This window comes from Aulonocara sp. 'chitande type north' Nkhata Bay, linkage group LG4, assembly GCF_057382095.1.
Source record: "Aulonocara sp. 'chitande type north' Nkhata Bay isolate Kocher_YH1m ecotype deep benthic linkage group LG4, A_spYH_male_GT1.1, whole genome shotgun sequence".
Lineage (NCBI taxonomy): Eukaryota > Metazoa > Chordata > Actinopteri > Cichliformes > Cichlidae > Aulonocara > Aulonocara sp. 'chitande type north' Nkhata Bay.
Window position 1 is genome coordinate 2,013,919 of NC_141347.1, and position 15,359 is coordinate 2,029,277.

The window sequence follows — 15,359 nt, forward strand, 5'->3', positions numbered from 1 at the left end:
TTAAAACACAATGATGAAAACAAGCTTGAGAAGAATAACAAGACTTCCAGTTTTGGCATAAAGCAAATATACGAGTTCTTCGTGATTTTTAGCTGATGAAACTCACCAACCAACCCACTGCTGCTCCAGCACCAGCCACAGCGGGACCAGCAGTAGCTGACAGACCAGCTGCACCTGCAGCACCATTAGACAAAGAAACTGATAAATACTTGTGCTTTGTGCCTAATGACTAAATATCACTTCAGTCCTGCTGATATCACAGTGTACTCTATCATTATCATCAAGTCATAGCATGCACTGCTGTAAAGATTACAGCCAAATTTATCTATCCATGAACTGTATCATTATCATCATCATTATTCACAGTTATTGTTGTAATGATATCATTGATGATGTCATAGTTATGTTTATCATAATGACCATAATTATCATAATGATACAGCATAGTGTCATTATCTAATCTAAAATTATGATATTTTCATGAACTTTTTATTTTTGGATGTTGTTGCAAGTTAAAATCCTAATGAAACATCAAATTATTAATTTACCTGCTGACTGCAAAACAGCTACCACACTTCCGGCTGCCACTCCTCCTCCATTAGCAGCTGCAGCAAATGACATCATGCCTGCAGCTATTCCAGCTGAGGTGAAACCAGCAGCTCCCAGAAGAGCAGGAGCAGCGACTACAGCATCTACTGCAGGAAGACAAGACATGGATCAGACCTGGATCGGCCTTCGATTCAAATGAGGTAAAGTTAAATAAACTGCTTACCTCAGGGGTGTCCAACTCCAGGTCTCAAGGGATGGTGTCATGTAGGTTTTAGGTATCACCCTGGGTCAACACACCGGAATCACATTATTAGTTCATTACCAGGCCTCTGGAGAACTTCAAGACATGTTGAGGAGGTAATTTAGCCATTTAAATCAGCGGTGTTGGATCAAGGACACATCTAAAACCTGCAGGACACCGCCCCTCGAGGCGTGGAGTTGGACACCCCTGGCTTATCTGCTCCTGCAGCAGAGCACACAGCTGTCACTACAACCCAACATAAGAACACACATTACCATCTAACTGGGACCTAGTTCAGCTGTTTTTTATAAAAGACAATCTCTATGCACAGGAACTCAAATGACTCACTGGGGTCCATGTCTTTATCTGCCCTGCGTCTGCCCTGAAATTGGTTGATTTTTATAGCAAGATAAGCCTCAGTTTTGTTACTGAGGAAAGTTTCCTTTCCTCAGTAACAAAACTTTATGTTCAGAGCTGAACAACAGAGGGCGACAGAGAGCAACACAAACTGTAGAGTGGTTTTAACTGGAACGTTTTTTCTGGCACAAAAATGCTCAGCTGTCATTAATGAAATACATGTTTTCAGACATGTTCTGGCAGACCATCAATGTGTTTAACATGTCTGAGATGATGAGATATCACTTTGTTATCAGTCCATAATGATTCAGTGAAAAACAAAAATAATTTGTATCATGTGTGACACTCAAAGTGTGTGATCAATTTGTGTTTTCACTTCAAGCCTTGGTGATCACTTTCAATTTCTGCCAGTTATGACAAGCAAAATATGTCAGACTTGGGATCCAATTATGTAAAAGCAATGATATATGTATGTATCTGTTATCTGAAAAAAAAAAGTAAATATAATAATAAAAAAAACCAGAACACAACTTCAAAATGCTTTTCATTATTAGGGCTTTATTCAAAGTTGCACAATTTGACCGTGTTCATGTGTTTTGTAATAAAACACCACAGCGCTACCAGCTCTCAGCCAAGCTTGACGCTGATATGATTGCAACTGTTTCCAGTTGGCAGCAGTAGATATATCATTTATTATTTCTTTTTTAAATTCTAATTTCAATAATTAGCGTACACTCGCAGCTGTACTCACATAGACTCATTATTCCACTCAGGGAGAGGAGCCTAAGACTGGACTGTGTCTTTTATACAAGTAGGAGGGTCACTAGTTATTTGATGAAAAACAAAACTCCTGAAGTGGGTGTCATGTGAAATAAATAAACTTTGTAAAGTAAATAAACTTTCTTTAGTAATGATGGAACAAGTGAGTGATTTTGAGGTTGCATCTCACGGGTAAGGCAAAGAAACAGAAACCTAAAGCCAAGGAAGTAAGAATAAACACAAGCAGAATGACAATAATCCACGAATATTAACCAATAAACACCAAACCCTGGGTCCGTGATGCAATACCATGACAGATTTATAACAAGTCCCCGAACAAATACAGATAAAGCATAAGAAGCACATTACCAACAAGTGGAAAGTGCAATAATATGATCCATTATGTCTGAGTGAGAGGTCAAACAAGAAAAAAATATCTGAATGGCAATTTCATGTTTTTGTTTACTGTGTACTGTGATGGATTAAAAGAGCAGTGTGTGACTGGTGCACAATGTGGCACAATGGTTGTGGCTTAAAGGTCAAAGTTATGTTACATCAAGTGTAGCACAGATTCATATAAATTTTACCTGATGATTCTGAGATTCCTTCTCTTCCACCTTCATACCCGCTGTATAGTGTCTAATAATAGGACAGCATTAACAGTGCACAGTCAATGTCTTAAAAACCCCAAAACACACTGCATCAAAAATTGGTTCACGCCAAGGATCGGGTCCCCCGACACAAACAGAGTAACATAGTATACGCTGTTAAGTGCCAGGAGGATTGCCAGGATTTATACATCGGGGAAACCAAACAACCTCTGGCTAAGCGGATGGCACAACACAGAAGAGTGTTGTGGAAGTTTTCCATTAAATAAAGCTGGGGAAGGCTGGGGAAACCTGCAGTCAGCTGAGACTGAAGAAGTCACTTGGATGAGTGACGAAACATTTCTCTCTGAAAACGCTACGTCCAGATGAACAGAATCAACTTTTGGAGATGTGTCTAGAAACAAGCAAATTTGCTGAACAAAATGTACAAGTGAGTCATGGTTGAAGGAAAAAAAAGTTTCTACAACTGCCTGTGAGGGGTGCAACAGGCCAACCACCAAAGAGTCAATTCTGCAAAAGTACATTAACACAAAAGACTTAAAACAAAATATCAATAAATAAATTATCAATCTCTGTGTTTTACAAACCTCATCAGCCAGTGTATTTCTGCTAATATCTGGGCTGGCTTGTTGCCTGCTGGTGCTTTTTTCTAGCCTGTACCCTCTTTCTTGCCTTTACAGAGTGATCACGGAGATTCTTCCACAGTCTGTAACACACTGATTTTTTCTTTCCCAGTGTCGCTGAAATCTCTCCGTGAATTCATTGACATTTGGGAGTCCTTGTGCTCTCACATTTATGTGTCATACAGATGCCTGTACAGACGGACCGTGGTTTTCCCTCGAATACGTCCATAGTGGCAATTGTGCCAAGTTACAAAACTCAAGAGGTGCATGAACAGCCAAGGTAACACCAAAATGGCGGCACATGCCGTTGTGTTCTTAATGTTAACATTACCTTCATTTCTGAAGCAAGTACAGTTTTGACATGGAACTGCTTTTTTTTATTATTTATGCATCTGTATGCTCTGTGAATTTTCATTCGTCAGACATTAACTGACTACCAAGAACTGACCTAAGCAGCGACTCCGGGCCGAGCACATATTTCAAACAGCAGTCTGAGCTCATCCTTTAAGCAGTGATGAGGCCCTGTAACCCGAAACAAGACAGACTCTAACATTTCCACACTGTATGTATGTGAGCGCTGTTTGTGAACACAACAAAGAGCATGTGTCATATGTATTTGTGGCTTTTTAGGACTGTAATGCCTTCATGTGATTGGCTCAAACAGTGAACAAGAATGAATGTGATTGGTTGAAAACAGCTGGTTCATTGTGGTATTTACCACATCCTCTTGGAACAGTTTGCTGATACAAAACACGAGAAGCTTATCTTGATGTCTGTTATTGCTGTGAAAAGTTTAATGCACCTCAAAGTGTCAGCAAATAAATATTGTTTGCATTCAGCTGACTGGCTTTACTTGAAGCATTATGGTTTGGATGAACTGGACTGCACTGGGGATTCATGGTGAAGCCACCAAATCTGGACTAAAGAAAAAAGTTCACAAGGAACAACGACGCATATGAAATAACCTAAGTCAGCTGTGAGTCATCAGCACTGCTGCATGAATAAAGAAGTGTGTCAGTTAGGTAGAGGATGCCAGGATCAGAAACAGAAAGAGAGACTCCAGATAGCTGCTGTGTCTGCATCTCTAAATGACTAAGATATGATTACACCACCCAGCTCAACCAGGTTATTATTCACAAGTTTGTCAAAACATCCAAATTAAGATTGCCCAGGGTTTTAAATGTGTGAGAATGTGCAATAACATCCAGGTGAAATTACATATTCTGTAGGAAATTTATTAGAAAAGGTGTTTACTCGCTATCTATAGTTTTACATAAATAACAAAATGAAATTGATAGTTTGCTTTTGAAAAGTGTTTGAGTATCAAGGGACAGTGTATAATAGTTTGCATGTATACAGTATATTTACAGTATGTTTTTTATATGGACAAAGTCATAATACTGGAAAATATAAAATATGATGTATGCATCTAAAATTAATTGCAATATCAGTTCAAAATAGAGGCGTCCCAGACCCAAGTCCACCATCAAGAATAACATACAGTGCAAAGCATTAAAATATAAATCATCAAAAATCTAAAAGTTATCAGGGAAGGTTGTTTCAAAGAACATTTGCACTCTTTTAAACACATATCCTGGAATTATTACTAATAATTAATGTGAAGACCCACACTGATGCTTTAGTGACATCATAGAAAACAGTTTGCAAACAGTTTGTTGAAGTTGAGCTTTTCACTGTTGACTATCATATCTAAAAGGCTTCTTACAACAAACTTAGGTTAGCCAGCTAATATTTTTACAGTACATAGACAATATTTGACTAGTTTAAATTCAGATCTGGTTTTAATGTTGGAGAAAATGTACAGTATCTCACAAAAGTCAGTACGCCCTGCACATTATTGAAAAAATGTTGTATCTTTTCATGGGACAACACTGAAGATATGACACCTTGATAGAATGTAATGTAGTCAGTGTACAGCTTGTATAACATTGTAAATTTGCTGTCAGCTCAAAATAGCTCAACATACAGCCATTAACGTCTAAACTGCTGGCAACAAAAGTGAGTACACCTGTAGGTGAAAATGTCCAAGCTGTGCCCAAGGTGTCAATATTTTGCGTGGCAACGATTATTTTTTTGTTCTGAGTGAAATCTGTCCTGTTAAACTGCCGTATGGTCTTTTTCCAATGTGCTGCAGCTCAGTTTCAGGGTGTTGGCACCCTTCTTATAGCTTAGGCCATCTTTATGTAGAGCAATAATTCTATTTTGCAGATCCTTTGCCATGTTAGACTTCCAGTGAACAGTATGAGAGTGTGTGAGAGCAATAACACCAAATTCAACACAACTGTTCCCCATTTGCACCTGAGACCTTGTAACACTAATGAGTCACATGACACCAGGGAGGGAAAATGGCTAATTGGGCACAATTTGGACATTTTCACTTGGAGGTGTACTCACTTTTGTTGCCAGCAGTTTAGGCAATAATGGCTGTAAGTTATTTAGAGGGGACAGCAAATTTAAAGTTATACAAGCTGTACACTGTGTCATATCTTCAATGTTGTCCCATGAAAAGACATAACAAAATATTTGCAAAAATGTGAGGGGTTTACTTACTTTTGTGAGATACTGGATATTAAAAATAATGCATGCATCCACCCATGCTTGGCATCACCCATTGGTTATTGAAATCCCACCGTGAAGCCTCAAGATGAGCAATTTTGCCATCATTCTCTTGGTGTTTTCAAACTGGTGTTTTCATGAGCAAGGGGAAGATCTGACTGAGATTAGAACTTAGGGGACACAGCTCAATCAGTTGCAAGCAAGTTGCCTAAAGTGCATCATCATTTACAAAGTTAACATCATGTTGTGTTCAATATGACTGGAAGGTGACACGACAGTTTTTACCCTTTTTCCATGCACTTCTTTGGAAGTGCATGGAAAAGAAGTAGGTGAAGCTAGAGCGGGTCATCTACTAATCAGAAGGTTGCTTTGATCCTTGGCTCCCACAGTCTGCATGCTAAATATATATACTGACCTCAAGTTGCTTTCTGATGCATCCACTGGAGTGTGAATGTGTGTGAATGTTAGATAGAAAACTCTTAAGCATCAAAAGTGCTTGTATGAATGGAGGAAAGAGGTAAGTTGCCTAAAGCGCTTTGAGTGCTCAGAGGATAAAAGAGCTTTATAAGAACAAGTCCATTTACCATTTCATACAAAAGGACGAGAGCTCATTACGAATGATAATGAACTGGTTATGGTAAAGATACATTCTCATAGTTGTTTTCTTCATCACTAGTTTCCTCTTCATCACTAGTTTCCTCTTCTTCCTTATTACACACACTTGCTGAAGGCGGGGACACATTCTCATAGTTGTTTTCTTCATCACTAGTTTCCTCTTCATCACTAGTTTCCTCTTCTTCCTTATTGTCCACACTTGCTGAAGGCGGGGACACATTCTTATAGTTGTTTTCTTCATCACTAGTTTCCTCTTCTTCCTTATTATCCACACTTGCTGAAGGCGGGGATACATTCTCATAGTTGTTTTCTTCATCACTAGTTTCCTCTTCATCACTAGTTTCCTCTTCTTCCTTATTATCCACACTTGCTGAAGGCGGGGATACATTCTCATAGTTGTTTTCTTCATCACTAGTTTCCTCTTCATCACTAGTTTCTTCCTCATCTTGTCTGTGACAGTCTACACTCACACAGGCCTCCTTGGACTTTTTGTCATTTGGGCCTGCTTCCTCATAATCGTGATCATCATCACTCACTAGGTCCTCATAATCATCATCATCTTCATCCAGCCCAGGAGCTCCTCCTTTGATTTTTTCATTAGTGTCCAATAGATCAACATTCACAGAGTCCTCAACATCCTCATCATCATCTTCATCTCCATACTTGTAAGCATTCCCGACTCGGACAGCCACTGAAACACAAGTAAGGGGAAAGAATGTGAATATATAGTCTGATGAATATCAGATGAATAATTGTTTAAAATTTGCGAGCACACACTTTGACTGTGGATGAGAGCTACAGGCTTCTTGGCTCGTCGTTGTCTTCTCCTGCACGTCAGCCCTACCACTAACAGCAACAGCAGGAGCAGCAACAGGAGTCCAACAGATACTGAGGACAGCAGCGGCATCAAATTGACTAAGGAGAGAGAATTTGATCAGTTTGACCATCAAAACACTTCTTCACATAATGAACTACTTTTCATTAATGTTTTAATTTAGAACATGTAACTTATTTCAAGTCTGTTTCGAGAATATGGCTACAGGTCACTGAAAGGGCACTCCGCTCATCCTGTCAACACTTCTCATCTCAACTATGTCTAAAAGTTAGACACGACCACCCATTGGTTTGTTAAGTCCTGTTGTCAAGCCTTCTTAATCTCACCATTTTTGCCATTATGAAACCAAGTGTCAGTCAATGGGTGGATCTGAGAAAATGAGGGACAATGCTTGCTCATGAAACGTTTCACCTACAGGGTAGGTCTGCCCTACAGCATAGCCAGCTTTAACCTCCAGTTTGACAATACTGCAGAACATAATGTCAATATTACAGAGTAAGAGTAACATTCATCAAAATGATCATTGCTTTAATGTCTTATATTAAGTCTGACTTTCTTTTTATTTGATCTTCATGATTTGTGACTAACTTTCACATAGAATGCAGGATAATGGTGTAACACATAGTGGACAGTACCTCATCCAAAAGACCGGGTCTGTTCTGACTGAGTGACTGTAAGAGGTTTGGGTATACTTAACAGATTTTCTGAGAACATTACTGTAAAACAATCTGTAATAAGAACTGGTTTGCTAAGATCTTTTTTTATTTTGTGTCATCAAAAACAAATGGGGTCTTTTGAGGATGGCTGTAGCTCAGGTAGAGATGGGTATTGTTTAGGTTTTATCCGATACCGGTGCCAAACCGGTACTTTTGAAACGGTTCCGGTGCTTAAAGAATGGAGAACACAAACTTTGTCCAAAAACCTCTCATGTTCAGCTGTTTTTTTTTGTAAAAAGATAACAATATTAGCCTTTTCTGCAGCTATGGGGCATATATGGCATCACTCTTGGCTGGAAGCAGTGCTTAATCAATGGAAAAAACACAAACTTTGTCCAAAAACCTCTCGTTTAGCTGTTTTCCACTTTTTCTTTGGTCATTTTAGCCTTTTTGGCCAGGGTGAAGGGAGTATCTGCCATCAAACAGGAAGACAGCCGCATGTAACTACCACGGTGTTTGCTAGTTCACCTTACATGCATTAATGTAATAACGTGGTTAGCCTACTCAATGTAAATTACACACGAACAACATTAAGCTACTCACGCAGAGAAGAACGGCTGCTGCTGCCATCATCATCCTCATCATTTCTGCTACACTGGCAGGGCTACGGCTACACCCTCAGTAGATGTGCTCGGTGTGAGGTCTCGCAGCAAGCTATCAAATACGGCGCATTTCTCGGCTTTAAAAAAAACCTGCTATGCGTTGCCAGGTGTTTCATCGGATTTGAGGAGTTACCTCCTTTGCACAGTATCACCTTAAAGCACTTGTTGCAGGCTGCTGAGTTTGCATATTTTGCTGTGAAGTACAGCCAGACTTTTGACCGCTTCACCTTGGGCATTTTTAATCTGTAGCTCTGCTCTAAAAGAACGTACGTACCTGGACCCGCCTACTATCCTCGGAAACGTAAAATGATTGGCTAAAATCTAAAGTGTATCACAACTCAGGAAAAAAAAAGCACCGAAATGTGCGCTGCTTTTCGGTCTGGTTACTACCGTTTATGTCAGAACCGGTGCCATCATGGCACCGGATACCGGTACCCATCCCTAAGCTCAGGGGGTAGAGCAGGTCATCTACTGATTGGAAAGGGGGTGGTTCAATCCCTTGCTTCCCCAGTCTGCATGCCAAATATCCTTGGGCAAGTTATTAACCACCTGATGCATCCATCAGAGCAGCAGTCCCCAACCTTTTTTGCGCCACGGACCGGTTTATGCCCGACAATATTTTCACGGACCGGCCTTTAAGGTGTCGCGGATAAATACAACAAAATAAAACTAGTACCGGTACCGAAAAAAATAACATTTATTCATAACACACGTGAAAAGACCTAGGAAAACCGAGTAAACGATAAAAACGATAACAAAATAACGCTGAAAACCGATAAAAACCCTGAAAACCATACATTTCCCACCTGAGCCTCAACTCTCGCGGCCCGGTACCAAACGACTCACGGACCGGTACCGGTCCGAGGTCCGGGGGTTGGGGACCACTGCATCAGAGTATGAATGTTAGTTAGAAGGCACTGACAAGTATAGAAAACAGTGCTTGGTTAAATGTGACGTGTTGTACAAAGACATTTGAGTAGAGACGAGTAGAAAACTGTTATATAAGAATCAGTCTATTTACCATTTTATTTTTATACTCTACCATTTTCCTCCTTTATGACTTCTCTTTGTGGTCTTAAATGTATACATTTATAACAAGACTGGGAAACATAAGCTAATGCAATGGTCACAGTTTGCATGGTACATACAGCTACAGCTACCACAGTCAGTCTGATATTTTTATGTTATTTTTTGCTTTTATACAAAAATCCATGAATTCAACACTGTACTTACATTTAATGATGACACTAATCGGTGCCAATACATCAGATCTGAATGTCCGTGTGGACACTGTGACCTCATACACACAGCTGTAGTTACCCTGCCGTTCATACTCAGCTACAGGGAAACTAAAGGAGGCTGAGTTGTTGACTGCTGGCTCTGTGAGGTTGGAGCCAGAGAAGCTCAGAATAAAATGTCCACTGGAAAATGTGGAGTTAATGGAACAGGTGAGGACAAAGCTGTAACCCCTGGTGATTTCGGCACCTTCAGGACCCCAGACAAGTCCTGCATTAGGAGACGTCAAGGAGATGCTGGGCCTCTGCAGTCTCACTGTGTGAAAGAAAGACTTACCATTAAGAAGGGCAGCAGAAACAAGTCCAATGGTAGCATTTCATGCAAGTTAGCTTATTATTTATGAATCATCATTAACCAATCAACATTAGCCATGTATTTTGTGATCTACCGAATGTTAACAGCTGTTTAATGTTCTACAGCGGCGGTGTCAAACATAAGTCCCAGGGGCCAGAATCGGTCTGCCAAAGACTCCAATTCGTCCCACTGGATATGTGTAGGAGGGCATAGATTTTTGCTGCTGTTCCTACTGATAAAGATCCCTCTCGTGGTCATTCACATTACACTAAGGAATTAAGTAATAAATAAACGTTGAAATGACAGAAAAGTTCCAGCATTTTTTTTTATATAGTGAGCCAACAGTAATAAAACAAAAAAAACCCACAGTTTATTAACTGCAGCCGCGTTTCTGCGAGATTATGCAGAAAAAACTAGATGTACCTTTGAAATTGCGCTTTTTGTCTTATATGAAAAAGTTTATATCTATATTTTTATTACATAGATAAACATAAATTAACGCTGTTGATATCTTATGACAAGTAATTTCTACAGTTTATACAACACTATTTGTAATAGCAAAAATGTAAAGATCTGTAAATTTGTATTATTTTTATTTAGTTGATCAGTTTTGATCTTTTTATTTTACCCTTTTATTTATTGCTCTTACCTGTGACATTGAGTGTGACACTGTCACTTAGCGGGGAATTAAAGTCCCGCCTTGAGCCCTTTTTCTGATACTGACACTGGTACGATCCCTCATCATCAAAGTCCACAGAAGAAATACTGAAGGTAGCAGAGTGTGTAGCTGAATTTTGGGTCCTGTTGAATGAATCTGATGTTGTCATCAGAATGAACGTTCCACCCAAAACCTGAGTGGAGATTGAACAAGTGATTGCAATGTTCTGACTCCAGGTCACCTCACCAGCAGGACTGATGGAGATATGGGGTTTGGGGAAGCTTACTGAAATAGCAACACAGAATTAAAGTTTTCATTTTATCACCAGTTTACTGATTAGATTATACAAAATGGAATATACCATAAAACTTGGGAAATTGGATTTATCCTTACCAGTAACAAAGAGTCCTACAGAGTTACTAAAGGGGGAGGAGAACTTTGAACCCTGAATGCTTTCCTCGTACTGGCAGTAGTACTGTCCTTCATGACTGAAGTTCACTTTGTTGATACTGAAGATAGTAGAGTTGGAATTTGAGGTTTTAGTCTCCATGAATGAGTCAGACGTCTTCTTGAGGATGAAAGTTCCATCTGATGCCTGAGTTGGGACTAAACAAGAGATGCTGGCACTCTGACCCCAGGTGACCTCACTGTTATTTATGGAGATCCTTGGCTTGGGGGGGACCCCTGAAACAATAATTTGGCATGTGGTAAATGTACACCGTATTCTCCTTTTAACTTAAGCATCTCTGGTGTAGTGCCAGCATTGTGACAGTAAAATGGCACTAGCACTGGTTTTCCTGGTCAGTATTTCAACATTTAAGAGACATTTTTGGTTTGTTGGGGTGGTGTTCTACCAATCTATGGTAAATGGCCTGTATTTATATAGTGCTTTACTAGTCCCTAAGGACCCCAAAGCGCTTTACATATCCAGTCATCCACCCATTCACACACACATTCACACACTGGTGATGGCAAGCTACATTGTAACCACAGCCACCCTGGGGCGCACTGACAGAGGCGAGGCTGCCGCTGCCTTTTCATATAATCTATTTATCAAAAGGTCGGTGGTTCAATCCCAGACTGCTCCGGTATGTATGCCAAATATCCTTAGGGAAGATACTAGACCCAAGTTGCCCTCCAGTGCACCCATCAGAGTGTATCTGTGTGAATGTTAGATAGAAAGCATACAAAAAAAGTGCTTGTATGAATGAGAGTGGTGTAAAGCGCTTTGATAATTTTTGTATTATCCATCCATTTTCTAAATGATGGCACCCGTATTTGGTTTGCATTGCTTTGTTGCTCATTTGAATAAGTTGCTGGTCTGAGCTTTGATGGCGACTTTATGAATGAGGAAATGAAGTTTCAGGCAGCTGGTTGATGTGCAGCAGGACAACAGGATACTCTGTTGAAGAAAACCTGCCAATGAGCTGGTTAAGGTTACAATCTGTTTCTCAAATAAGTGACTCGGAGTGAACCAGACTCAAAAGTAACTTTAAAAAACACATAGGCAGCACACAGATGACGAAACAGAGGAAAATCCTGACATGCTCCTACAGAAGCCATGACACCATGAAAGTATGGCCCTGACTAGCATGCAATACTTGAAAATTCACACGTCCTGGATTTTTTTTTTTTTTTTTACAGGCAGTTGGCCTGTCAGTGTTAACCTTACATTTACCTAAACTGAATAAATAACAAATACAAACAGAGCCAAAAGTTCATTGTGAAGAACAGGAGAAAAAAAAAAGGCAACTCCCTCCGCTCTGAACCCAGAGATGTGCTTCTGAATTATTTCCCCATGTGTCACTGTCAAGTAGTAATACCACATTACTGCTGTTCAATGTGCCGCGCTGCTAAATTAATCCTTTTCCTGTCAGCATCACCTTGCAAAGCAACTAATGCTTTGATAATGAGATCAAAGGTATCTGCAGGCAAGCTCAAGATCAAAGATAACGAACAGAAAGTAGAGCAGCTGAAGAATAGTCACACAGTAGCAGGCAGGACGATTTCATCATTTGTTGAGGTGCTCGATGATACCACAGTGATGTTTCCCACAATATGTCGACCTGCTGAACATTTTAAATTTTTAATTCAATCATCAAAAAACTACCTTACAACTTCACACTGTATTTTCCTGTTGCCTACTTCATATTATTTATTGGATATAGAATTGTAAACTGTGTGTCATTTTTAACTTCACTGAGTATATGTTTTAGTTGTACGCTTGATTAATCATGCTGATCTGTCCGTTGTGTGTGAAAATATGGCAGCCATGGTGTTGATGTTGATTTTGGTCATACAGGCTGTAACATTACAGCTGAGAAAGGACAGTCTTGTGAAAAAGAACATTTTCAAAGAACTCTACGAACAATTAGAATAATTAGAAAGTAACTGAAAAAGTCTCGTTCAGGGTTTCAAATTTTGTTTTTATATTTGATCTTTACTGTCAAAACCTTAAACAGCACCAAGTCTGCAGCTGTGAGAGCAAAATCTAAAACTGTTGGGAACAGGTTATGTTTGAGATTAAAATCAGTTGGAAGTTCAAAGTTCATTTTCACTGATTCTTTTATTTACAGCAGCTGAAGAGACTTGTGTCTCAGAGAAGAAGAAAATCTTATTTTAAAAAAAGATATGCATTTACATTTTTGTTGGGAAATATAATTTACTAGTAAATGTTTTCTCCAATGAACAAAGTGTAGTAAAAACAATATAATATACTAATTACATTATTTATTAACGAAAAATAATAATCACTTCACCACTTTTAACAACTTTTATTATGAACTGATATCACGATAGGATTTAACTGAAAGTTTGCTCACCTGAACATGTGACACCAGCATCCTCATTATGCCCACAGTTATGTGTCCCAAATCCTCTGTTTCGACACTCAGTTAGAGAACTCTCACTTCCTGAACAGGCCACATTATCAAGCCAGATTTGTCCTGTACCTTGACCAAAGTGAGCTGATCCATAGGTATTTACTGCTGCCCCACAGCCCAGCTGTCTGCAGACCACTTTTGCATCATTTAAGTCCCAGTCATCATCACAGACTGTTCCCCAGGAGCCACTGTGATAGATTTCAACTCTTCCAGAGCACCGAGTGGACCCAGACCCAGCTAGTCTGATCTGACCTATCAAGAACGTTATATAAACAACATTTTAATATTTCCCTTAAAGGTTTTCCTTTAAAAAAAGACATAGGAACAGACTGACCTGCAGCAGGTGACGGTGAGGCCAAGAGACAAGAAACTATTGGAGAGGAAACCATGCCATTGCTTATTACATAGAAATGTTCTTGTTGATATGCAGTGATGAATATTTGCATTGAAAATCAAACCCAAAATCCTATTGATACTGTGCCTGTACAAAATTACAAAAAACATTATACATTATAGAAAATCCGTCTTACCGAGGGTAAAAAAATGCTGTCTGCCCCACATGGTGTGTCATTTATGAGATCCAGAGAACACTACAGAGAACTAAAATTGTTCACAGTGCTTGTCCTCCCGAAACACTTCCCCTTTCGTTTTGTCGCGGGTTTTTTTTTCCCATCAACCGACACGGGGCATTAAAACTATGCAGAATTAAAGTCTGAAGTTAACACACTTTGTCCAGCAAAAAAACAATCGCATCTATACTTCTGACTGAATGTTATCATTCTGCTTTCTGCTGCCAGCCGTGAGTACAGATATGATCAATGAAATCAATTTAGTTTCACTGTAAGTTTATCGCCATTCGTTGCCAAAAGTGTCAATCAAAGCGCGTATCTCCCGTCTCAGGCCCTTCTATCGAGAGATAGTTAGTCTCAAAAGATTGGAAAATGGTTACGATATTACCCACAAGTGTAAACTAAGATTTACATATGCGCGCACACAATGATTTGTGTGTAATTCCGCGTACTCAGAAATGCGTGCAACAGTCCACACATGCAATTCCACAAATCAAATAGTTCAATCAGTCATCAGTCTCACTTTCAAAGACCTTCACGAGCTTACTCGTCTCTAAAAATTATTTCAGACATTGTTTACGCTCACATCACGGTTTATGTGCTCGCGGAGTTTTGAGAGATTTTTCACACTTTTCATCTTTCCACGGGGCTACAAACACAAGAGGCGCTCCGTCCCTAAATGAAAACTGGACGTTTGAAATTCCTTTGAATCTTTAAATTACGTCCAACAAAACGATTTTTTACCAGAAATTTCCAAAGGAAAAAAAAAATATATATATATATATTATTACTTCCCCCTCCTCATTGCTTTATTATTGTAGCTCTAGTAATAAATAATAATGTAAGGATTCTGGATCAGCACCATGATGCCCATAGTATATACAGTATTCTGAAGAAGGTCTAAAATGTCCCTGTGTGTGCATGCATGTGTGTGTTTTATTTAGATGGATTTTTAAAAGAAATATTACTCATGATATAACATTGTCCAGACATGGCTGGTAAGGACATGAGGAGGAAACAGTAGGAGCTGTGTGAGGCTACTAAAGGCAGTGCTATAACATTTTTCTCTCATCATTTTATTTTAGATTAAGTGCAAGAGTTGTTAGGTGTGGATAATTAGATTATAGTTTATTGCAATAGCAAGTTGTGCCTTGTTCTCACATAGACAGCAAGTGGAG

General features: G+C 39.3%; 1 protein-coding gene across 1 annotated transcript; it reads right to left on the reverse strand.

The window, feature by feature from the left end:
• Nucleotides 1-6,346: 6,346 nt before the first annotated feature.
• Nucleotides 6,347-14,058, reverse strand: LOC147331700 (uncharacterized). The gene is made up of 7 exons (XM_086287909.1): nt 13,947-14,058; nt 13,553-13,864; nt 11,124-11,414; nt 10,722-11,015; nt 9,716-10,033; nt 7,107-7,244; nt 6,347-7,020 (listed from the first exon to the last, which is right to left on the reverse strand). Exons 1-7 carry the CDS (start codon nt 14,056-14,058, stop codon nt 6,347-6,349), a joined length of 2,139 nt encoding a protein of 712 aa, XP_086144035.1.
• Nucleotides 14,059-15,359: the final 1,301 nt, after the last annotated feature.

Excerpts from the sequence above, each read along its gene's own strand:
- LOC147331700 (XM_086287909.1), bottom strand. The coding sequence starts at position 14,058 with ATGCAAATATTCATCACTGCATATCAACAAGAACATTTCTATGTAATA. Across the intron at positions 11,415-13,552 it reads TGCTGGTGTCACATGTTCAG|GGGTCCCCCCCAAGCCAAGG; the intron begins GTGAGCAAACTT and ends TTATTGTTTCAG. Across the intron at positions 7,021-7,106 it reads AGCTCTCATCCACAGTCAAA|TGGCTGTCCGAGTCGGGAAT; the intron begins GTGTGTGCTCGC and ends CTTGTGTTTCAG.